Source organism: Lethenteron reissneri, chromosome 52 (genome assembly GCF_015708825.2).
Source record: "Lethenteron reissneri isolate LAM-NWPU_2019-01 chromosome 52, ASM1570882v1, whole genome shotgun sequence".
NCBI lineage: Eukaryota > Metazoa > Chordata > Hyperoartia > Petromyzontiformes > Petromyzontidae > Lethenteron > Lethenteron reissneri.
The window spans coordinates 7927016-7953096 of NC_083830.1; the positions used below are offsets into that span (position 1 = coordinate 7927016).

Below are 26081 nucleotides of genomic sequence, written 5' to 3' on the forward strand. Positions count from 1 at the left end.
GATAAAATCGCCAGCGCCCACGAGTCCCCTCATCCACGTTGACCCCGCGAGGTCACGAGCGCTCCCGAGAGCATCCCGGCTGCTTAAAAAAATTCACCGCAGCTCCCCGCAAGCAACGAGCGGAGGCCGCTCGCGCCCGCCGAGATCGTAGCCACGCGGCCGCCGACACTTGAACCGCTTCTCACGAACCGGGTGCCGGCCCCAGTTCATCAGGGGGAGCGACCCTGCTCCTCCTCCGCCTTCTCCTCTTAAACCCGCGTGGCTTCGTCTCCGGCGGGCGGGCGACGGCAACGAGGGCTGCTGGCGGCTCGGCGTGCCGCTAATAACGGGGAGGCCCGGGGGGAATGAACAGGCGCCGAAAGAGCGGTTGGGCGCTCGCTGCCAGCCATTGAGGTCGACAGTAAAAGGGCGGCCTTTGTCGTGCCACGGGAATAAGTTATCGGCTTCGTTGCGACGTACGCGTCCGACAGTGTTTAGCGGTTAGGGTTACACGCGCTGCCGTTTGATCGCCCGAGCCGAGGTTTCGCTGTCCCGGGGGGTGGCCTGTACGGGCCGCGGTCCTGCCGCGCGTGTGTGCAGCTCAATCCGCTGCTGGATGAGCAGCTGCCCCTGGCAGCGTGGACGTGCGCGTCGCTGCGGGGTTGGCGAACGCGGTGGGGGAGAATAGGAGTGTGGTACAACGATGCGTTTTGCTGCGCAGTCCTCTGCTGCCCACCACGCAGCCTCCAGAATCGGGGCTTGATTTCAGCCGGGTCCATGTGTGGGCCAGCGACCCGACAAATATCCACGCGCCCGGCACACCGCATCCAGTAGAGCTTTCAAGATGACCGTCGCTTACTGCCCGTCACATGGGGAGCGGTAGTGTAGCGGTCCCGCTCACGGCTAACACCAGTGACGATGATCTGAACCGGTCCTGGGCCTCCCCTAGGTCGACTCAGCCTTAAATGAGTACCTGGTGCGGTGTGTAAACATCGCCACTGGGGAGACAAAGGCGGTCGGGCGTGGTGCTGGCCACCCACCCCCTCGTTCGTGTACCGTTCCGGCCTTCATCGGTGCTCGCTAACGGCACTTGACCCTACAGTCTGTTAAGGCGAAACGGGGGATTTGTGTATATGTGTATGTGTGTATATGTGTGTGTATGTATATATGTGTGTATATGTGTGTGTATGTATATATGTGTGTATATGTGTGTGTATGTGTGTGAGTGTGTATGTGTGTGTATGTGAGTGTGTATGTATATGTGTATGTATATGTGTATATATGTGTATATGTGTGAGTGTGTGTGAGTGTGTACGTGTGTGTGAGTGTGAATACCCCAAAACTATAGGAAAGCAACAGAGAGGCGTGTGTCTCACCTTACTGAGTAAGGATGGCTTGTCTGCTGTCAGCTGTGGTGGGTGAGTGGTGAGTGAGTCGTGTGCGGTGAGTGGTGAGTGATAGGTGAGTGAGGGGTGGGTGAGGGGTGGGTTAGGGGGGAGTGAGTGGTGTGCGGTTAGTGGTGGGTGAGTCGTGTGCGGTGAGTGGTGGGTGAACAGCACTTGCCCCTACAGCCTGTTAAGGCTATACGGGGGATCTTTGTCACGTGCCACCCACTCCAGTCGATCTCTGAACCCGGAGAACATTCGGTGAGAACTGGCAGCGACAAAATCGTGGTGCAGGGCCGGCGCGGCGTGGGAAGGCCACTCACTTAGCAGTGGATTCTTGATGAAAAGGGGGCTGTGCGTTGATGTGCACGCTGGGACCCCGTGGGCTGTCCAGCGGCGTTCGTCCCCCGCAGCAGTAGCGGCGACGGCTTTTGGCTGACCCATCGAACAAAGGCGGAGGTCACCGCATCATCGCGCGGCGCCTTGAGATGCGCTTCGCGGGCCGTCTGGAACGCTCTCTCCTTCCGATATTAGGAAGCCACTTGGAGCGATGCACTTTTATATTATCACCGAGATTGGCAAACTAATTTCTTTTCAAACTGATTTGTGCGTTAAGTGTCGTTGTCCTTCCCCCCGCACCTCCGATTGGCACGGTTGGCTACGTACGGTGCGAAAGAAGTTCAACGTACAAACGTACTCGCTGCACCTGGGTACGATGAACGAGGAAGCCGACGCTGCCAAGCGGCGACTGCGACGTTCGAGGACCGTCCTCGTTGGCCTTGGCCGCACTTTAGCGAACTTTGCAAGTGCACACTCGTGTGTGTGTGTGTTTTTTGCGGCAGTGCAGCGGTTAGCACGCCGCGCGACGAACCGGGCAAAGATCCGATTTCGATTCCCGCACACGGCCACCCAACAGCAGCGACGGTCATCTAAACTGGATCATGGGCCTGCCCTAGGTCGACTCGGCCTCGAATGAGTACCTGGTGCGGTGTCTAAACATCGCCACTGGGGAGACAAAGGCGCCGGGCGTGGTACTGGCTTACCCACCCCTTTATAGGTGCTGCTCGCTAATAGCACTTGCCCCAACAGTCTGTTAAGGCTACACGGGGGAGCTTTGTCTTGTGTGTGTGTTTTAATGTTATTACGTGGCCATGCCCGCTTTTCCAATCGTTCCATAACATATTTAGCTCCGTTACGGGTCGCAACTCGCTGCTCCACCCCCACTCGGATTCTCCCCCCCCTCCTCCTCCTCCTCCCTATCTTCTCATTCCATGCCAAATAGTTGAGGCATTGCGATCACCTCGCACTGTCCCAAGCGGGGTGGCCTAGGCTGCGTGAGGAGGCGAGTGGGTGCACGCAAACGAGGAAGCCATGCGCTCGGCCACGGGGAGGTCAGCACGGGTCACGCGCTATCTAAGCTCCTACACGGTTATACCACCATCATCATCATCACCAACAACATCATCATCATCAACATCATCATCATCGTCACCACCACCATCATCACCAACAACATAATCATCATCATCGTCACCACCACCATCATCACCAACAACATCATCATCGTCACCACCGACATCACCACCACCATCATCACCAACAACATCATCACCATCACCACCACCATCATCACCAACAACATAATCATCATCATCGTCACCACCACCATCATCACCAACAACATCATCATCGTCACCACCGACATCACCACCACCATCATCACCAACAACATCATCACCATCACCACCACCATCATCACCAACATCATGACATCATCATCGTCGTCACCACCACCATCACCAACAACATCATCATCGTCACCACCGACATTACCACCACCATCATCACCAACAACATCATCACCATCACCACCACCATCATCACCAACATCATGATCATCATCATCATCGTCACCACCACCATCATCACCAACAACATCATCATCGTCACCACCGACATCACCACCACCATCATCACCAACAACATCATCACCATCACCACCACCATCATCACCAACAACATAATCATCATCATCGTCACCACCACCATCATCGCCAACATCATCATCATCGTCACCACCGACATCACCACCACCATCATCACCAACAACATCATCACCATCACCACCACCATCATCACCAACATCATGATCATCATCATCGTCGTCACCACCACCATCATCACCAACAACATCATCATCGTCACCACCGACATCACCACCACCATCATCACCAACAACATCATCACCATCACCACCACCATCATCACCAACATCATGATCATCATCATCGTCGTCACCACCACCATCACCACCATCATCATCATCGTCATGATTTTGTCGTCGTCAATAACCGGCCGCTCTTTGATCAGTGACCCCACCACCCGAGTTCAATTCCCGACCACGGCCGAACAGCGGTAGCAAGCACCATGTGAGACCTAGCGCTGGGCCTCCCCTAGGTTGACTCAGCCGTAAATGAGAAACCTGGTGATGGTGCGTTACCATCGGCACCGGTGAGACAAAGGCGACCAGGTTCTGTGGCCACACCACCCCAGGAGGTGTTCCTGGAGGCCCGGGGAAGGATTGCCATGTGAGGAGGGGGGGGGGGGGGCAGCACCACTCCCGGCCGCCTTTGTCTCCCCAGTGGCGATGTTGTACACACCGCAGAAAGTACTCATTTGAGGCTAAGTCGACCTAGCGGAGGTCCAGCACTGGTTCAGATATCCGTCACTAGTGTTGCACCAGAACCTAACACAAAGATAAAGATCCCCCGTAAAGCCTTAACAATTTGTTGGGGCAAGTGCTGTTAGCGAGCACCTATGAAGGCCAGAGCGGTACACGAAGGGGTGGATGGCCAGCACCACGCCTGTCCGCCTTTGTCTCCCCAGTGGCGATGTTTACGCACCGCACCAGGTGCTCATTTGAAGCCGGGTCGACCTAGGGGAGGCCCAGGACCGGTTCAGATATTCGTCACCGGTGTTAATGGCCGCGAGCGGGAATCGAACTCGGGCCGCCGGGTTCGAAGCGCAGCGCCGCGACACACCGCGACACCGCGACACCACCGCTGCCAGCGAAACTTCAGACAGCACCGTGACGCACAGTCAGGGGCCTAGCAGCGAGCTTGGCATGGGCCCTGGTGGAAGAAAAAAGAGAAAATCTGGGCCCTCCTCGCCCAATTCCCCTCCCCTCTTCATAGTCCGGCCGGCCCGTAGGTTCCCGGAGCCATTGCACCGCCTGCACCCCGCGACTCGCAGCCTCGTTGGGTCGCCCGTGAAGTATTTTGTTTGGTGGCTTCGTTCCCTCTTTGAAGAGATTTCCTCCCCTTGGCCGCTGCCCCTCGTCCCCTCCGTCGCTCTCCCAGCCCCTCCATCGGCAGCGTCAGTCGCCACGGGTAACCGAGAGGTGGGGGCGGCGGTGTTCACGAGAAGGTCGCTACGGTAACGCGGACAGGAATGCGCTGGGCCCAGCGAGAATGGTGTGATGTCTGCTGTGTGATGTGGTGGGCGATCATTCACCACCACCACCACCAACCACCTCCACCACCTTCTCCTGCGGGCCGAACCCCCCCAAACTTTTGTGCCACAAACTCGCCGTGCATTGTCGCGAAGCATTGCGGGCAACGCAAAGAGACGCAGAACTCCGCCGTGTGCCTCGACGCGCGCGATTATAAAATGCACGCTTCGGTCAATGGGCGCCTCTTGGCTTTCCAGATGAACGCTATCCAACAGCAGCAGACGAACGCTCTCCGGCAGCGTTTGTTTTCGCGAGCTGCAAACTCTGGAGCGGCTTGGACCTGCTTGGGTCTACACGAGCAGGATAAAGGTTTTTTTGCTGGGTTAGATCGCGTAAATACACCAATGTGTCGTTGACTCACCACCAACACAGCCTAATTAGTTAGGTTTGTCACGTGAACAAAACGTGGCAATTAGCTACTACTTCAGCACACCAGTGCGATGACGAATAAACACACGAAATGTACAACTGAGTGCGACGTTTCTTACTCCAAAAAAACCTTCGTTGTGAACAATATTGGTCGGGAAAAAGCACCACGCGTTCAATTCTCATTAGGGAGGGTCGTCCCCTTTGGCCAAACCCAACGAGGCCGTCGACAGGACGGCAAGGAGAGGGTCAAAGGTCTCGCTCGGAGCAGAACGCACGATCCCGTGGCCACCGCGTACAAATCGGGGCCCACGTCCGTCTGGGTTGGGGGGGCCGCGGTGCAACGAGGCCTTTGGTTGATGAGGTTTATTTGGTTATCCCCACCACGGGCCCCTTTCTCCCCCCTACCGCCTTTCCCCCTGTACCGGTGAAGTTTCCCATCCGAGAAAATGTCCCGAGCACGCGGTTACAAATTAACCGCCGGTTTCGCCAACTCTCATGTGTGGGAACAACGGCATTGGGGGCTTTGTATGGCCGGTTAAAAGCCAGAAGAACGGCTCTTGGGGTTTTTTGCCCGTGATAAGAGGACAGTAACACAATGATAATAACAACAATAACATTGCCGTGATAATAATTATAATTACTCACAGTGATCGTTTTCAAGAGGGCCCTGCTACATTTCGACGTTTGATCAAAACCAAACACAACTGTGTTACGGGCACCGTTCCAACCCCCTTTGTGTGCGCTCCATCTCCCTGCTCCCGCACCTCCGCTTCGCATGGTCGGCTACGCACGGCGCGAAAGAAGTTCAACATACACACACACAGACGTACATGCAAACTCGCCTCCCTTGCTGTGTTCTACGTATGAAGGGTCATTGCCCGGAATGTCGCCTATTACGTTTTTATATTTTCTTTTAAGCCCACTGTGTTGTTATTGACGGATGTGTTTTCCCGAGTTCGTTTTTTATTAATTGTGCTATTTTTAACAACTCTGATCAGTGGCAGATCCAAAGCGGTGTGGGGGGAGTGGGGAGATGAGCAGGGGGAGGGCAATGGGAGACCCCACAAATTGGTATTTTATTTGATATTTATCAGCGAAAATACAAAAAAAATAACTGTAATTGTTAAAGTACAGGAGGGCCCTTTTTAAAGAGATGTACGTCTAGAGAGGGCATTGCATTCGCAGTTGGCTGCTGAAAAGTGACGTTCCCATTCTGTCTGTATTTTTTATATCACATCCGCCGAACTGTCTGACTGCTAATGTGTAAAAAGAATTGTTAATAATCCACCAGGCGTGCCACGCCATCAGTACTCACACCGCCCGTAGCACATGCGTGGACTTGTGCGCCTGAGAATCAATAACGAGCAATTCACACTAACGACGTGACCGCATGTGCCGTTGACTTCCGACCGAATCACCCCGATTGCCACCGGATAACTCATCAGATCTTGAAAGATAAGCAGGGCTTGAGGGTGGCTCTTGTGCTTGGATAGGCGACCATCAAAGATAAGAACAAAGATCCCCCCCCGTAAAGCCTCAACAGACGCTTGGGACCAGAGCTGTTAGCGAACAGCACCCTATGAAGGCCGACACGGCACACGAGGGGGTGGGTGGGTCACCAGCACCACCAAGCACACAAACAGGTTGCTCTCGACTCTTTGGTTCTTTCGGTCAAGTCACGTGGGTAGAAATAACAGGTTGCTATAGGTTGCAAACGGAGCGCTACGTTGCATGCAGAAGATGACAATGCAGCGGAATGCATTGTTGTACCGTACTCCAATGCTCCCACCGCCGTCTATGCTTCCCCCTCCTTCAACCTAACCTCGCACCGACCCGCGCGGCAGAGGTCGCAACTGGGTACCCGATACCCGTACCCTACCCGATATCCGGCTACCCGTACCCGGCCAGGTACGGGTACCCGTTTGCGACCCTGGTGCGGCCGGGTACGGGTACGGGTAGGCCGTGAGTCACTGGTGAGTAACCGTTTGTCACTCATTTCTCAACGTCTTGTGTCTCTTCTCACAATTCAAGTTCCTAGAATCAACCCACCCGCGCCTGCAACATGGCTTCATCCCAGAGGTCGCAATCAGGTACCCTACCCGTACCCGGCCTACCCGTACCCGGCCGGGTACGGGTAGGGTATGGGTACGGCCGGGTACGGGTACCCGTTTGCGACCCTGGTGCGTCCGGGTATGGGTAGGGGTAAGGAATCAAAACCCGTTTGCGACCTCTGCCGCGCGGTAAAGTACAGAGTGGGGGGGGGGGGGGGCGCCCACCACGGCAACATGGGATGCCCTTCATCCAGCAGTGGAATGACAAAGTGGCTGTGACGTATTTATTGTCATTATTACACGCTTTTATTTAACTCACTCTGTTGTTGTTGTCGTATCCTCAAATCTTGTAACTCAATTTTAACCCACTTCCCAATGTGGTATCGACTGCAAACTTTGTATACTTATGTCATACTGATAACAATACCATATTCTAAAATAAAAAACAAGTGATTTTAAACATTCATTTTTATATATTATGTTTCGGCTTGGGTCTAATTGTCCACTCTCAACTGACGTTGGCTGTAAATCACCACGGCCCCTTACGTTCTGGCAAGCTTCGGGGCCACTTCCTGGAGTCATGGAGTTCTGCCATTACGAGTAGGGTACATTTCATTAAAGCGTGTTTAAAAAAAGTATTTTTTAATATTACTTATCATGAATAGCTCGCCTTGATCAAAGGCACTCTATAAGACTATTTAACACGTGACCAATACTATCCATAAGAGGTTTTTTTTGGGTGAGATCGAGTAAATATAAATGTGTCGTTAAACCCGCCACCACCCGACAAAGACAATTCGTTAGATTTGTCATGTAAATAAAACGTGCAAATTCATCACTAGTTCAGCACAAGAGTATACCCACAACACCGGTGTGCTGTACTAGTAACGAATTGGCAGGTTTTGCTTACGTGACAAACCTTACTGATTGGCCATGTCGGGTGGAGGCAGGTTCAACGAAACATTTATATTTACACGATCTAACCCAAAAATAAAAAGCAAAACTCTATTATGGACTCCATTATTGCCGTGCTGTTATATATTTAGCGTGAGAATTAAGCCAAAGAAAGTAACCGGCTGTTTCCACTCGTGTGTGTGTGTGTGCGTGTCTCGTCTGTGTGTCGTCTGTGTCTCTGTGTGTCCCCCAGCATGATAGCCACAATCGAGTTCGCGAGTTAAAAGCCAGGAGGGGTGGGGGGGAAGTGGTGGTTTTGCTTTTTTGTTTGAGAACTATAAGTAGCGACGACACACGCGATGGTATGCATTACGTTGGACAGACGTCACACAAGACTCCCGGACACAAAGGGTCTCTTTCTGCAGGGCATCGCCGTCTTCGCTTTGTTTTGAAATACCAATCCTTGCCTCCACCGCCACGGCCGCCACCACGACTGCAGCTCACGCGCTTCTGTGTCGAGCGGTTGTGGGTTGCTTGACAGAATTACTGATTCATCGCAGTTCATCGCAAAATCCACCCCGTGTGGCTTCTCCGCTTCGCGACACGGGAACCCGGCCGCCCAGGTTCGATTCCTAGCCAAGGCTGACGCTGGCTGAAGAGTACAAGGGAGCTGCCACACTGGCGTAATGGTTATAGTGCGGCACGGGACCTGTTGACCCAGGTTCGAGTCCGTCCCCCATCTCCCGCCCCACCACCACCACACCTGATGCACCAGCAGTAGAGACGGGTAACGCTGCTGTTGGCCAATCGGCAGGTCACGACACGCGCCCACCCACCCACTCACCGACCCACCCATTCACTCGCACACACAATCAGCCGCCGTAATGCATGCAGGTCACAACAACACATTCACTCACCCACTCGCCACGCTGCAAGGTCACAAGGAAGACAAAGGTCCCCCGGATAGCCTTGAACAGACAGTTTTGGGGCAAGTGCTGTTAGCGAGTAGCAACTATGATGGCTGGAACGGCACACGAGGAGTTTGGTGGCCAGCACCACGCCTGGCCGCCTTTGTCTCCCTAGTGGCGATGTTTACACAGCACGCCAGGTACTCATCTGAGGCCGAGTCGACGTAGGGGAGGCCCAGGAGGTCACAACACACTCACTGACTCACCTAAGCCACTCACCACACTGCAGGTCACAAGAATAATCGTTCTGCTTCTTGCCTTGCACGGCTCCACTGTGGAATTCCCTGCTCCCATCATCGTCTCTTTCCGCCCAAGCCCTTAGAAGAAGAAGAATAATAACAACCTTGCTCACTTTTTCGATTTAAAGCTTTCGTGACTGCAGGGATTCATCTTCTTGGTTCTTTCGGTAAAGTCACGTAGAATGGAAATAATAAAATAATAAAAATAAAACACAATAAAATAATTCTCACGACGTTTCGGCCACAACGCAAGCAGCCGTCCTCAGGTGAAGTTCTTCGGCCACAACGCAAGCAGCCGTCCTCAGGTGAAGAACTTCGGCCACAACGCAAGCAGCCGTCCTCAGGTGAAGAACTTCACCTGAGGACGGCTGCTTGCGTTGTGGCCGAAGAACTTCACCTGAGGACGGCTGCTTGCGTTGTGGCCAAAACGTGAAGTTCTTCACCTGAGGACGGCTGCTTGCGTTGTGGCCAAAACATCGTGAGAATAATTTTATTATGTTTTATTATGTTTTATTATTTTTATTATTTTTATTATTATTTTATTATTTCCATTCTACGTGACTTTACCGAAAGAACCAAGAAGATGAAGAATGTCGTGATAATTTTATTTTATCATGTTTTATTTTTATTATTTTATTACTTCACTTCTACGTGACTTTACCGAAAGAACCAAGAATATGAGATCAAGAATGTTTGCATCGCATCCTTAGCCCCTGGAACCTTGACAGTTTTATCAACTCGCCAACGTGCGACAAAGGCGATGAATTGTCACGTACAGCCGTGAATAAAAACGCGCAGCCCATTGCCAAACGCACGGCCGGATAGGGGCCTCCCCCCCCCCCCTCCACGCAGTGTCGGTCAATGGGGGTCGTTTGACCATACTTCACCACGCTGGTCAGTGCGGAGTTGGTGAAGGGGGTAAGGGGGGGGGTCATCAAGGACCGGTTCCGAAGTATGAATCTCCGCCTCCGCTGCCGATGATGATGATGATAGCCGGTGGGTGGGAATCGAACACAGGTCGCCGTGGGTTCACGACGGTGCCCCCCGCCGCCAGCCGCTTGCGGCGCTACTGAAGCATTAATTAGTTCACAGTCACTCGCCACGCGTTCATGAAATATGCGAGGAGCGATTAAAGTTGGGGGGGGGGGGGTTGGAGGGGTCCGAAGGGGGCGGGGGGAGGTGGTTGGTGGCTTGGTGACCAAAACACGAGGATAGCGTAAAACGCGTTGGGGTCACAGCCCCGCGCCATTTCGAACGCTCATCCATCACTGTCGCGCAACACGTCACCCGCACGCCGGATTCTTGAAAAAAAGGTGAAAATTCGGGACGTTTTATCCGGGAGCTGTAGAGTTCGTGGGACGGACGGATGGATGGGCTTTGCCGTGGGACCTAATGCAAACATTAGCCCCCCCCCCCCCACCGTCACAACCCTCTCTCCACTTCCCCACCCTTAACGTTGCATTTCCAGGTGTTTACCTGGCGTGTTACCTGGCGTGTTACCTGGCGTGTCTACCTGGCGTTCACCTGGCGTTCACGCAACCCGTGACGGATAGACGTCACCTGGTTAGCTACGGACTCCAGCGTATACATTTAACTGAATGAACAATAAGCAGGCAAACAGGGCCTCTTCCATCCATCACCTAAATGTGTCACTTCCAGATGACAGGGGGAAAAAATGTATCAATGCTTTTCTTTTTTACCCACATCCCATCATCCACCACGGCCTTCTGCGGAAGCGCGTGATTACAACTCATTTGATCCGATGCAAGAAAACTCCAGAACCGGTCGTTGAACATTCGGTGTCTCGGTTTAACACGCAGGAGGCTTTCGCGAACAATATTATCCATAAGAAGGGGGGGGGGGGGTTAGATCGCCTAAATATAAACGTGTCGTATAAATGTGTCTTTGAACGACATTTGTATTCACGCGATCTAAGTATAAACGTGTCGTTTTATTTTTTAAACGTGTAATTTATTTATATTTACGCGATCTGGGTGTCTGATCATCGGCAGAGTCAGGCTCGCTTAAAACCGGTCCTTTTGAAGTGCCAGCTATTTATTAAATCCTTTATATTAAGTTCACTGGCTTGCTTGCGCGCTTACGACCGTGCAAATCTTTCGGTCGTTTTTAACCCACTTCCCGTGATCCAAACGAGCTGACATTTTGCACACAGACTCGTTGTGCGTGACAATTTATTTTCGTGAAAAAAAAATTCCAAAATTTTCCACTTTATAGGAAAATTTTTTTTTCATATTTAATTTAAAATACCAATGTGATTAAAATGAAACTCTTACTCAAGAAAAACAGAAATAAATAATAAAATAAAACCGATGCCACGCATATAAAGGATTTATAGTGAAAAACTTTGTTTTTACGGGTTAATTTTTAAACATTGTACAACAACAAAGAAAAACAAGACCGACATCTACATCATCACGAGACGTTATTTATCCACTGCTAGATCAATTCCTCTCCGCACACACATCGCAATCCGTCTCACGTCTGCACGTGCGACCGGTCTCAATGCTCCGTCTCCATAGTGGCCGTTACCACCGCCGCCACCACCACCGCCACCATCATCATCAATCAGAAATCATCCACTGCTGGACGAGGGCGTTCTGACGCCGTGCGAGTCGTAGGGGTTAATTGACCATGCTTCACCACGCTGGCCAGTGCGACGGCACGAAGCATAGACGTGGGAGCATAGAAGTACAGTACAACACAACCATGGATTTTACTGAAATGCCCCATTGCTGCTCTGCTCACCACGTAGCAGCCCAGTAGTAGACTGATTAATGTCAGCCGGGTCTGTGCCGGTAAACGACATGCAATATATATCTGTACCCAGAACACCACGTCAAGGATACATTCAGCCAGCTATCACTGTGGCTATCTCCCGCCAACTCCAGTCAAATTAGCGACCCTGAAAATATTCATTACACAAATTATTCCATTGCCTATAAATAACAACCCAGTTTAATATTTGGAATATTATTATTATTTAATGTGTCTTCCCAACGTGGTTGTCACCCATCCCCAAAGCACTATCCAGGTGCCAAATCCTGCTTAGCTTTGCAAGATCTCAGAATCAGAATATTTGACTCTTATGGTGGGACCCCGGGGTCCCGAATAAACGGAAGTCAAAAACGAAATTCATGAATTTATTTTTGGCGACTCCGTGCCACCGCGCACATAAACGCCGCGACCCACCTGGCGCGGATCATTCTGTTGTCGTGTCATGTCCAAGCGCAGCAGCGAGGACGAATGCACAGAAGAAAAAAACTTTGACACTTTGATTAGCGCATCGTGTAGAGCTCGTCGAGAGGAACAGATCGCCGTGTCGTTCGCTTTCAACACACATAAAATGACGTCGCAACGCGGTTTATGCGAGAGCCGGAGGCTTATGGGACCGGGGTCCCGCCATAAGGTTCATTTATTGATACTGGAGGAATCCGATGACCTATAAAGCCCTTTCTCACACATGTCCAGTAGACGTGACGGGAGCTCGGGGGGCACCCCCATCCGTTGATTTGGTCACCGGCGGCGCATAGAACACGTGAACGGATGACTGAATTCGAAAGACGGCTGGGGAAGAACCCCTGTCCTTACCTCGCGCCGAATAAAGATTTCAATTACAGTTCTGAACCTTTGGCAGCGGGCGCGGGGGGGGGGGAAACTACACGCGCCACCACCACCGCCACCACCCTCCCTGCCCATCCCAGTCACCTCTGCCACCGCGACGATGCCTCCCGCGCAGGTGACAGTCAAAGCCACCGTGTCAACGTTACGAACGCGGGGTGTTTGCCAGCTCGAAAACACCACCGGCCTCCCCGCTCCACCCATCCACCCACCGCTCTCGTCAACCCGATGAACGCGCGCTACGGTGCTTTGTTCACACAGAGACACGGGGACACACAAATGTCGCTTGCGCGGGCGGTTCGGGGAAGCCGGTACTGGACTGCGAAACGAAGTCGCGGGTCGAGAGGGTATCCCCCGCGCTGAACAAACGCAGGATATATACGAATGACCGAATGAACGGCTGGACGCACGGACACGGACGGACGGACGGACGGAGCGACTCACCTCGCCGGCGTAGCTGTAATGCCCTCGCAGGATGAGCCGGTACAGCCTCGTCCTGTTCTCGTCCTCGAAGGGCATGGCCCCGCTCAGCAGGATGTACGAGATGACGCCGAGCGCCCACATGTCCACGGCGTTCGTGTACGGCTTCCTGAGCAGCACCTCGGGCGCGATGTACTCGGGCGTGCCGCACGTGGTGCGCATGGTGCAGTCGTCCCCCTTGCGCCGCGAGCTCGCCAGCCCGAAGTCCGTGATGAGGATCTTGGAGTCCACGCCCGGGTGGTAGTACAGCAGGTTCTCGGGCTTGAGGTCGCGGTGCGTGATGCCCAGGCTGTGCAGGTAGCGCACGCCGTCCAGGATCATCTGCAGGGCGCGCGTGGCGTCCGCCTCGGTGAACGAGCCCTTGTTGATGATCCTGTCGAAGAGCTCGCCGCCCGTGGCCAGCTCCATCACCATGTAGACCCGCTCGGGCGTCTCGAACACCTCGATGAGCTGCACGATGTTGCCGTGGCGCACCCGCCGCAGCACGCCCAGCTCCGACTCGCACACCTCGCGGCCCTCGCTCGCCTTCGTCTCGATCATCTTGATGGCGTACGGCTGCCTCGTCGCCCGGTGCTCCACGCGCACCACGCGGCTGAAGCTGCCGCGGCCGATGAGCGCCTTCACGTCGTACTTGGCGGTGACGCGCCCGTCGAACTTGGCGCGGTACTTGGCCACCTTGTTCCTCCGCTGACCGCCCGACGAGGCGGCCGAGACGCGGTCCGTCTGACCCTTGGGGCCGCCGCCGCCGTTCTTGACCGCGTGGAGGTCGGCGCCGCCGTGCTTGGACACGCCGGTGTACTCCACCGTCTTGACCGCGTGCTCGGCGCCCTCTCCCCGCGGATGCTCGGGAAGGACTTTGCTGTTGCCGCAGCCCATTGCGCCCACCCCGGCTTCTCCTTCGTATCCTCGGCCGGGCCCCTCGCACCGCCGCAACTCATCCCTGGCACATCGCCCGGCCGCGGGGGGTTTCTGCTCGCGGGAGGAGGCCTGGCCGTCGTGGTAACTGAATGCACGTTTGCACGTTGAGCTGCTTCTTTCACGCCGTACGTGGCCGGCGGCGCCAATCGGAGATTGCGGGGGAAGGACAACGAACTAAGCACGAAAAATCTACTTTAAGGAAATGAGTTTTCAATCTCGATTTGAAAGTGCACAGCTCCGGCGGCTTCCTTATATCGAAAGAGCGTTCCAGACGGCCGCAGAAGCGCATCCGAAAGCGCCGTGCGATGCGGCGACCGTCTTTGTCCGACGGCGAGCCGAAAGCCACTTGCGACGACGACCGGAGTTCGTGTGACGGTCTACGCTCCTTGACGAGATCGGCGAAGAGTTGTGGTTCATTAGCGGCGAGCGCAACTGGAGGTGGACCGGTAGCTTGCCGCCTTCGGTGGACTTTCTCGGGAAGAAACGGAACAGATAGGAACGTACGATTCCTGGCGTGAGGAGGGGACGTGACGTTCACTCCATTTGTTAGCAGGAAGGAGGCTCTTGGGAGCTTTGTAATTAACGCAAGATGATGGAATGCCAAATCTTGGCGTCTGCACACCAGGTCTTCAGGAAGACGATGGACGAAGCAATGGAGATTATCTTGACAAAAGTATTTTCATTAATCCGCAGCAACTCAATCCAACAGTCGTCTCTCAAACACCGTTTGATACTAAATGTTGTAGATCTGCTCCCGTACCCGGGTGGACATCTGTAGCTGGCGTCTCAGTCGGCGAGGAACAGCTCCCCAACTAGCTCTTTGCCCTTGTCCTGGCTGATCTTCATCTCAACTTGTACGAAGACACAGCGGACGCTTCAAGGTGTTGGCGAGCTCACCTCGTGATGCTGAAACAACAAGAGGAATTCATATTAAACACTACAAAGCGTTCTGCCATATTTACCTACCTACCAACATATCTCCTCGTCCAACAACTTAACAACCTCTCCACCTGTCTTCCAACCAATCTGTCTGCATGTCTCCCAACCAACGAATTCACCTGTCCACCAATCAATATATTTATCTGTCCACCAATCAATATATTTACCTGCCTGCCTACCAACCTACCTTTATACCCACTCACCGACCTATCTGCCTGCCTACCAACCTACCTTTATACCCACTTACCGACCTATCTGCCCGCCTACCAACCTACCTTAATACCCACTTACCGACCTATCTACCCGCCTACCAACCTACCTTTATACCCACTTACCGACCTATCTGCCCGCCTACCAACCTACCTTTATACCCACTCACCGACCTATCTGCCCGCCTACCAACCTACCTTTATACCCACTCACCGACCTATCTGCCCGCCTACCAACCTACCTTTATACCCACTCACCGACCTATCTGCCTGCCTACCAACCTACCTTTATACCCACTCACCGACCTATCTGCCCGCCTACCAACCTACCTTTATACCCACTCACCGACCTATCTGCCTGCCTACCAACCTACCTTAATACCCACTCACCGACCTATCTGCCTGGCTACCTGCGCGTCTAAACGACATCGATCCGACGCAGACACCACGACGTGTACGTGGGGTATTAACCTGGGAAGCAGGAATTTGTTCTGTCCTGCCCGTGTAAGTATCCGTGAGTTGTACATATTTGTCTTTGGAGTGGTGGTGTAGCGGTCAGCGCTACGCTGCGGGTTCGATTCCCGCTCACAGCCAACGCTGGTGGCGATTATTTTAACCGGTCCTGGGCCTCCCCTAGGTCGACTCAGCCTCAAATGAGTACCTGGTGCGGTGTGTAAACATCGCCACTGGGGAGACAAAGGCGGTCGGGGGTGGTGTTGGCCATCCACCCCATCGTGTGCCGTGCCGGCCTTTATAGGTGCTCGCTATCAGCACTTTCCCCTACAGTCTGTTAAGGCTATACGGGGGATCTTTGTCTCTTTGTGTGTGTGTGTATATGTGTGTGTGTATATGTGTGTATAGGTGTATGTATATGTGTGTGTATATGTGTGTGTATGTGTGTGTATATGTGTGTGTGTATATGTGTGTATGTATAGTGTATGTATATATGTGTGTGTATATATGTGTGTGTGCATATGTGCATGTGTATATGTGTGTGTGTATGTGTGTGAGTGTGTATGTGTGTGTATGTGTGTGTATGTGTATGTGTGTGTATATGTGTGTGAGTGTGTGCGTGAGTGTGAATACCTCAAAACTATAGGAAAGCAACAGAGAGGCGTGTGTGTCTCACCTTACTGAGTAAGGATGGCTTGTCTGCTGTCAGCTGTGGTGGGTGAGTGCTGGGTCAGTGGTGGGTGAGGGGTTAGTGGTGGGTGAGTGGTGGGTGAGTGGTGGGTAAGGGGTTAGTGGTGGGTGAGTGGGGTGCGGTGAGTGGTGGGTGAGTGGTGGGTGAGTGGTGGGTGAGTGAGGGGTTAGTGGTGGGTGAGTGGTGGGTGAGTGGTGTGCGGTGAGTGGTGGGTTAGTGGTGGGTGAGTGGTGGGTGAGTGAGGGGTTAGTGGTGGGTGAGTGGTGGGTGAGTGGTGGGTGAGTGGTGTGCGGTGAGTGGTGGGTGAGTGGTGGCTGAGTGGTGGGTGAGTGAGGGGTTAGTGGTGGGTGAGTGGTGGGTGAGTGGTGTGCGGTGAGTGGTGGGTTAGTGGTGGGTGAGTGGTGGGTGAGTGAGGGGTTAGTGGTGGGTGAGTGGTGGGTGAGTGGTGTGCGGTGAGTGGTGGGTGAGTGGTGGGTGAGTGCTGGGTGAGTGGTGTGCGGTTGGTGATGGCTGAGTGGTGGGTGAGTGGTGGGTGAGGGGTTAGTGGTGGGTGAGTGGTGGGTGAGTGGTGTGCGGTGAGTGGTGGGTGAGTGGTGGGTGAGTGGCGAGTGAGTGGTGTGCGGTGAGTGGTGGGTGAGTGGTGGGTGAGGAGTGTGAGAGTGTGTGTGAGAGCGTGAGAGTGTGGGTGAGAGTGTGTGGGTGAGTGTGAGAATGTGAGTGAGAGTGTGAGTGTGAAAGGGTGGGTGTGTGTGTGGGTGAGTGTGAGAGTGTGAGGGCGTGGGTGAGAGTGTGTGTGTGAGAGTGTGAGAGTGTGGGTGTGTGTGTGGGTTAGTGTGTGTGTGAGAACGTGAGAGTGTGTGTGAGTGTAAGAGTGTGGGTGGGTGTGAGAGTGTGAGTGTGTGGGTGTGTGGGTGAGTGTGTGGGTGTGTGGGAGAGGGTGTGTGTGTGGGTGAGAGCGTGAGTGTGTGGGTGAGAGTGTGAGTGTGTGGGTGAGAGTGTGAGAGTGTGTGTGTGTGGGTGAGTGTGTGGGTGTGTGGGAGAGGGTGTGTGTGTGGGTGAGAGTGTGGGTGTGTGGGTAAGAGTGTGTTTAGAGAGCGTGAGTGTGTGTGAGAGTGTGAGTGTGTGGGTGAGAGTGTGAGAGTGTGTGTGTGTGGGTGAGTGTGTGGGTGTGTGGGAGAGGGTGTGTGTGTCGGTGAGAGCGTGAGTGTGTGGGTGAGAGTGTGGGTGTGTGGGTAAGAGTGTGTTTAGAGAGCGTGAGTGTGTGTGAGAGTGTGAGTGTGTGGGTGAGAGTGTGAGAGTGTGTGTGTGTGGGTGAGTGTGTGGGTGTGTGGGAGAGGGTGTGTGTGTGGGTGAGAGCGTGAGTGTGTGGGTGTGAGAGTGTGAGAGTGTGGGTGAGTGTGTTTAGAGAGCGTGAGTGTGTGGGTGAGAGTGTGTGTGTGTGTGGGTGAGAGTGTGGATGAGTGTGTGGGTGAGAGTGTGGATGAGTGTGTTTAGAGAGCGTGAGTGTGTGGGAGAGAGTGTGTGTGTGTGGGAGAGGGTGTGTGTGAGTGTGTGGGTGAGAGTGTGAGTGTGTGTGGGTAAGAGTGTAGGTGAGTGTGTGGGTGAGAGTGTGTGTGTGTGTGGGAGAGGGTGTGTGTGAGTGTGTGGGTGAGGGCGTGAGTGTGTGTGGGTGAGAGTGTAGGTGAGTGTGTGGGAGAGGGTGTGTGTGTGTGAGCCAACAGGACTCTCTCTCTCTCCCTGGTTCTCAAGGCGACCGTACACACGGGCAGCAGGAGGAGGATTGTTTGTGCACTGTACCCTGTGTGTGTGAGATTGTGTCAACGTGTGTGTGTGAGATTGTGTCAACGTGTGTGTGAGATTGTGTCAACGTGTGTGTGTGTGGGATTGTGTCAACGTGTGTGTGTGTGGGATTGTGTCAACGTGTGTGTGTGGGGGATTGTGTCAACGTGTGTGTGTGTCAACGTGTGTGTGTGATTGTCTCAACGTGTGTGTGTGTGTGAGTGTGTGTGGGATTGTGTCAACGTGTGTGTATGAGATTGTGTCAACATGTGTGTGTGTGTGATTGTGTCAACGTGTGTGTGTGTGTGGGATTGTGTCAACGTGTGTGTGTGAGATTGTGTCAACGTGTGTGTGTGTGATTGTGTCAACGTGTGTGTGTGTGGGATTGTGTAAACGTGTGTGTGTGAGATTGTGTCAACGTGTGTGTGTGTGTAATTGTGTCAACGTGTGTGTGTGTGTCAATGTGTGTGTGTGAGATTGTGTCAACGTGTGTGTGTGAGAGATCGTGTCAACGTGTGTGTGTGATTGTGTTAACGTGTATGTGTGGGATTGTGTCAACGTGTGTGTGTACGTGTGTGTGTGTATGTAATTGTGTCAACGTGTGTGTGTGGGATTGTGTCAACGTGTCTGTGTGTGTGGGATTGTGTCAACGTGTGTGTGTGGGATTGTGTCAACGTGTGTGTGTGTGATTGTGTCAACGTGTGTGTGTGTTTGTGTCAACGTGTGTGTGAGATTGTGTCAACGTGTGTGTGTGTGGGATTGTGTCAACGTGTGTGTGTGTGTGATTGTGTCAACGTGTGTGTGATTGTGTCAACGTGTGTGTGTGTGTTTGTGTCAACGTGTGTGTGAGATTGTGTCAACGTGTGTGTGTATGGGATTGTGTCAACGTGTGTGTGTGTGTGGGATTGTGTCAACGTGTGTGTGTGTGAGATCGTGTCAACGTGTGTGTGTGATTGTGTTAACGTGTGTGTGTGGGATTGTGTCAACGTGTGTGTGTGTACGTGTGTGTATGTAATTGTGTCAACGTGTGTGTGTGGGATTGTGTCAACGTGTGTGTGAGAGTGTGTGTGTGTAATTGTGTCAACGTGTGTGTGTGTCAATGTGTGTGTGTGGGATTGTGTCAACATGTGTGTGTGAGAGATCGTGTCAACGTGTGTGTGTGATTGTGTTAACGTGTGTGTGTGGGATTGTGTCAACGTGTGTGTGTGTGTGGGATTGTGTCAACGTGTGTGTGTGAGATTGTGTCAACGTGTGTGTGTGTCAATGTGTGTGTGTGAGATTGTGTCAACGTGTGTGTGTGAGAGATCGTGTCAACGTGTGTGTGTAATTGTGTTAACGTGTGTGTGTGGGATTGTGTCCACGTGTGTGTGGGATTGTGTCAACGTTTGTATGTGTTAGATTGTGTCAACGTATGTGTGTGAGATCGTGTCAACGTGTGTGTGTGTGTGGGATTGTGTCAACGTGTGTGTGTGTAAATTAACGTGTATGTATTATACACACATGTCTGAATGATTGTGACTGAGAGTGTGTGTGTGTAAAATAGTAGCTTTTGTGTGTGTGTGAGAGTACATGTCGTTAATTACCGTGGTGTGAATGGATGTGCAGAGTGTGTAAATGTTTGCGTGTAAAAATCCACGTGTGGATGTGTGTGTGAATAGGTGTAAATGTGAGTGTGTAAATGTTTTTGAGTGTGTAAAGTAACGCGCGTGTGTGTGTGTGCTCGCTAACAGCACTTGCCCCAACAGTCTGTTAAGGCTACACGGGGGATCTTTGTCTGTGTGTAAACATGGGGGAGCGGTGGCGCAGCGGTTAGCGCACTGCGCGACGAACCCGGCCACCCGAGTTCGATTCCCGATCACGACCACCAACACCAGCAAGGAACGATTATCTTCAACCGGTGCTGGGCCTCTCCTAGGTCAACTCGGCCTCGAACGAGTACCCGGTGCGGTGTGTATAGGGGAGACAAAGGCGGCCGGGCGTGGTGCTGGCCACCCACCCCCTCGTGTGCTAACTTGCTAACAGCACTTGCCCCAACGGTTTGTTTGCAGGCTCTACGGGGAGATATTTGTGTTAAGATGTTAAATATACCAAACTGAATCCCTTTTCAAGTAATCCTGCCTGCATTAACCACATATACTTACTCTTTGGTTCTTTCGGTAAAGTCACGTAGATAGAAAAATAATAGATCACGACGTTTCGATCGCAACACAAGCAATCGTCATCAGGTGGGACAACCACAGCAAGAAAAAAACTGCTGAAGTAGGCGTGAACATGCAAAGACAAAAACACGCTCTGATAGTCTATGATGGCATTGTCTTTGAAGCTGATTGGTCCACACCAGAGACAGCTTTTTATAGAGCCTCGTCTCAAACGGTGTTAGACCAGAGGACGACGCCAAAAGGCGACCGGCACAAGGGCAATGCCACTGTGAGGACATTGAGAGCTCGGAGTTTGAGCAGCTACATCATGGGACCCCCCTTGCCAGCTTGATCTGTGTTCTACTAAAACACTAAAGTCTCAAGACTCGCTTTTCAAGAGGGTCCTGCCGGGTGTTTTTCGCAGTCGGGGACCATGTTGCAGGCGATTACTCAATCGCGTATTGGGATATTTGCCCAACACCAATTTCCGTGCACTGTGTGGCTTTTACAAATGTGCCGATGGAACGGTAACGTTACCAGTGGTGTCACAAGATCGGCCTCTGTGGAAGGGGAGGAGCGACGCTCACAACAACGAGCGGAGCGCCGGGGAGGGTAAAACGCAGAGACGCAATTTGCCGGTCGCCTGGGGCAGTCAGCCCCATGGCACAAACCACCTGGGGGCCCGTCACGTGACCTCCTGTCAGCAGCGAGCCTTCGACACTTCACGTGTGGGCCCTCAAGGTGCACCCAGCCTGGCACAAAGCGCCGGTGTTGAGCGTCGATGATGATGATGAGGATGAAGCGTGGTCACCACATCTACGCATCTAATATCAGGAACGAAACAGGTGGACTTCTCCACATATCTGACTGTCGCCTGATGAAGCTGGTTGTAATTACTGGTGAAACGTCGTACTCGGATTGTAAATGTTGTGGCTTGGCTCTCCAACACACCGGTTTGCTCTACTAGTACACTACACTATACACTACACTACTATACACCACACTATACACTACACTATACACTACTATACACTACACTACTATACACTACACTATTATATACTACACTACTATACACTACATTACTATACACTACACTACTATATACTAGACTACTTTACACTACACTATACACTACACAATACACTACACTACTATACACTACACTATACACTACACTGTACACTACACTATACACTACACTATACACTACACTGTACACTACACAATACACTACACTATACACTACACTATTATACACTACACTACTATACACTACACAATACACTACACTATACACTACACTACTATACACTACACTACTATACACTACACTTCTATACACTACACTATACACTACACTACTATACACTACACAATACACTACACTATAGACTACACTACACTATACACTATACTACACTATACACTACACTACTATACACTACACAATACACTACTATACACTATACACTACATTACTATACACTACACACTAGTGCTGTACTAGTGACGAATTGGCCACGTTCTGTTTACGTCACAACCCTTACTAGTTGGCTGTGTCGGGTGGTGGCGGGTTTTAACGACACATTTCTACATTTTCGCGATCGAACCCCCCAAAAACACCCTCTATTATGAATGATGATGATGTGTGTGTGTACATGAATGTTTAAACTCCTGTACGGTATTGTGCAAATGCGAGATTGTTGCCGACGTGCGCGAAACGTGAATTAGCGCGTGTGTCAAGCGTATGGCGAGGTACGGTCACGGTAAACCCGCCACGCTCATCCAGCAGTGGAGTGGAGGAAGGGCTGTTACAGGACAACACGCGCGCGTGTGTGTGTCTCTGTGTGTGTGTGTGGCGAGCGGTGGTGCAGCGGTTAGCGCGCTGCGCTATGAACCCGGCGACCCGGGTTCGATTTTCGCTCATGGCCAACACCAGTGACGATTATCTAAACCGGTCCTGGGCCTCCCCTAGGTCGACTCAGCCTCAAATGAGTACCCAGTGCGGTGTGTAAAAATCGCCACTGGGGAGACAAAGGCGGTCGGGCGTGGTGCTGGCCACCCACCCCCTCGTGTACCGTTTTGGCCTTCATAGGTGCTCGCTAACAGCACTTGCTCCTACAGTCTGTTACGGCTACACGGGGGATCTTTGTGTGGCGATGGCGAGGAATGTTAGTGCACCGCGCTACGAAGCCGGTGACCCCAAGATCGACTCCCGTTCACGGCAAATCAACACCGGCGACGATTATCTGAACCGGCCTCCCTTTAGGTCTGCTCAGCCTCAAATGAGTACGTGGTGCGGTGTGTTAATAATTACACTCGGTTCATCCCCCACCCCCTCGTGTGCCGTGCCGGCCTTCATTAGGTGTTACCTCGCTAACAGCAATTGCCCCAACAGTCTGTTAAGGCGAAACGGGGGCAGGTTCGTTGTCTCTCTGTGTGTAAGGTCCCAGTGTCGTCTAGCAGTCAGTCCAACTTGCTCAGCTTCAAATGACACTTCCAAACAACAACAACAACTGAAGACAATTAACCACTTATCAAGATCATACACAACTACTGCCGACTCCAAAGAAGGACCCGTAACACGAAACGTTAGCTTCGTACGAATCACTCGATCGTGTCCGATCTGCTCAAAAGTGATGTCCGTGGAACGTGACATCGTTCCACGGAGTGCCACTGGCTCCAGCCCAATCGCGTTTCTTATAAATCACTAAGAAGCCCTCGAAATTGTTTAACATGAGGGAGTGGGGGCTCTGTGGTGTGGGGGGGCATGACACGTTGCTAAAGCTGGGTAAGGGTGATCGGAGGCACCTACACTATGAACTATTTTTATTTTATTTTACCAAGTAAGGCCCCCACTGAACTATATATACAGTAGCTGTGTTTTTTCAGATGCGGCCTGGCTGCCATAAATGATCGGCTCAACGAGGTGGGCTTCTCATCACGTGGCAGTGCACAGCAAGCCAAACACACAAAGACGGTGATTCTGAACGTGGAGGGAAAACCCGGGGAGAGACACCGCAAACTCCAAATATACAGCAGCAGGCGTCTCGAAACCACGACCTCCTGTAGACCGGGCGAGGTAGTTAACATCTCCTAGCCACCGTGGTGATGATGATGATGAGAGAGACACGCAGACTCCAAATATACAGCAGCAGGGGTCAGGGTCGAGGTCGAACCCACGACCTCCTGTGTACCAGGCGAGGGAGTTAACATCTCATAGACACCCCACGTCGGGCCAAATGAGGCAAGGGAAACCAGCCCTAGATGGAGCTACGATGATGAAATCAGAGAATGCGCGCAGAGTGCCAGGTTAATTAAAAGCGTCGAAGCGAGAACACGAGAGAGGAGAGAGAGAGATGGTGACGGCTTGGAAAAACGAAGCTTTCATCCAGCAGTGGATCAATCACGGCTGATGACGATGCTCCAGATGGCTCGATGGATGGTCACATTGCAAGACCGCGTGAGAGGCTCGTGCCTCCCCCCCGTAAAATCCAGCAGTGGAGAGAGACATCATCGCGATGACGACGAGGATGAGGATGATGATCATGACATTACCTTGAATTCATGGACAGTCCGTCTGCAGTTCCTGTCCTGGTCATGCCCTGCCACTCCAGCGCGACTTATCCCGCTCCAACAACAACAACACAAATGCAACATTCAATTCGCCAGTGATCTAACACAAGAAAGATTCTTCTTTTTTTTAAACCACCACCCCCTCCCACTCCCTTCCCTCCTCGTGTGATGATCCGCACAAGTCGCTCGCCACTCGTCCCGGGGCTCCCAAGAGAGCCGGGAGTGCGCGCGAGAGGTGAGAGACCCTGTGGGTTGAAAGTTATTTTCGCGAGTAAAGAGCCGGCGGAGGCAGGCAGGCAGGAGGTGGGGGGTGGGAGTGGGGTCCGAGTGGGGTTGGTGGCAACCGCCCACAACATCGGATGGGAAGGGCTTGAGGAGGAGGAGGATGATGGGTTTGCTCCTCCCACCAACGTTGGTGGCGGTCGCCAGCGATGCCGAAGCCGCAAGTTCAACCAAACCGGTACGGCCCCCGCTGGATGACAATTGTTGCTAGCACCGCTTTGCCCATCATCCACTGCTCGATAGCAAGCGAGGTACTGAGGGCGATATGGATCCATCCGTAAGGTATCCCGCCTCTCCACGTGGTGGATTATGTTCATGGGTTTTGTTGGTTGGGCCGGTGGGTTGTGTTACAAATAATAAGTTCGCCGGCTCTATCAACAATTTCCCAAGCTCCGCGGTCCTCTGTGTATCATTAGGACGTTTTCGGTTTGTACTGGTGCTGTGGTGGCGAGGAGATGTTAACGCCGTCGCCTGGTACACAGGAAGTCGTGGGTTCGATCCCGACCTTGACGCCCGCTGCTGTATATTTGGAGTTTGCGTGTCTCTCTCTCTAATCATCATCACGGTGGCTAGGAGATGTTAACCCCCTCGCCTGGTGCACAGGAGGTCGTGGGTTCGATCCCGACCTTGACGCCTGCTGCTGTATATTTGGAATTTGCGTGTCTCTCTCTCATCATCATCACGGTGGCTAGGAGATGTTAACCCCCTCGCCTGGTGTACAGGAGGTCGTGGGTTTGATCCCGACCTTGACGCCTGCTGCTGTGTATTTGGAGTTTGCATGTTCTCCCCGGGGTCGCATGGATTTTTCTCCGGGTCCTCCGGGTTTTCCCTCCGCATTTAGAATCAACGTCGCGCGTTTAGAGTATTTGGCTGTTTTACATTCCCACGTGACGATGATAAGCCACTTCGTTGAGCTTTCGTTTGTGGCCAAGTCGCTTTTGAAAAAGAGCTGCAGTAGCTCAGTGGGCCTTAACTGGTCAAATAAAAACAAGTTCAGAGTTTAGTTTGTACTATAATTACAATACAATCTAGACCACTACTGGTCACGTGGCACTTCCGATTAGCACGGTTGACTACGTACGGTGCGAAAGAAGTCCTACGCACAGTGCAGACGTGTGCGCACGACAGCGTGGTGAAGGTTCCATCGTCAACAGCAGCAGCAGCAGCATCAAAATCCACGTCGCCTCGTCCAAGGGAGACGAAAATTCCGACTCAGATGTTTCCCAGGGATTTTAGTTTCGTCTTGAACTAGCTGTACTACCCAGCTTCGCCCGGGACTTGGATTCACCACACCCGGCCGCCTTTGTCTCCCCAGTGGCGATGTTCACACACCAGTTACTCGCTTGAGGCTGAGTCGACCTAGGGGAGGGCCCAGGAGCGGTTCAAATAATCGTCACCGGTGGTGGTCGTGAGCGGGAATCGAACTCGGGTCGTCGGGTTCGTAGCGCAGCGTAGCGCTACCCACTACACTACAACGCGTTACGCTTCCACGTGCGCAGGTCACGTGACAGATGTGACGTCACAGCTCACTTGCCGTGCAAAAAATAAATGCATTATTGAGTTCCCCCCCCAAAAAAA

The 26081-nt window shown here is 52.6% G+C and overlaps 1 protein-coding gene across 1 annotated transcript in view; it reads right to left on the reverse strand.

Annotated features, from left to right (window-relative positions):
- Positions 1–24509, reverse strand: part of PSKH1 (protein serine kinase H1) — a 49014-nt gene extending 24505 nt beyond the window's left edge. Inside the window, exons 1-2 of the mRNA XM_061573212.1 lie at positions 24204–24509; positions 13480–15339 (exon numbers count right to left, since the gene is read on the reverse strand). Coding sequence (XP_061429196.1) covers positions 13480–14391 — 912 coding nt within the window. The 5' untranslated portion in view covers positions 14392–15339; positions 24204–24509. The remainder of the gene's footprint in view (positions 1–13479; positions 15340–24203) is intronic.
- Positions 24510–26081: the final 1572 nt, after the last annotated feature.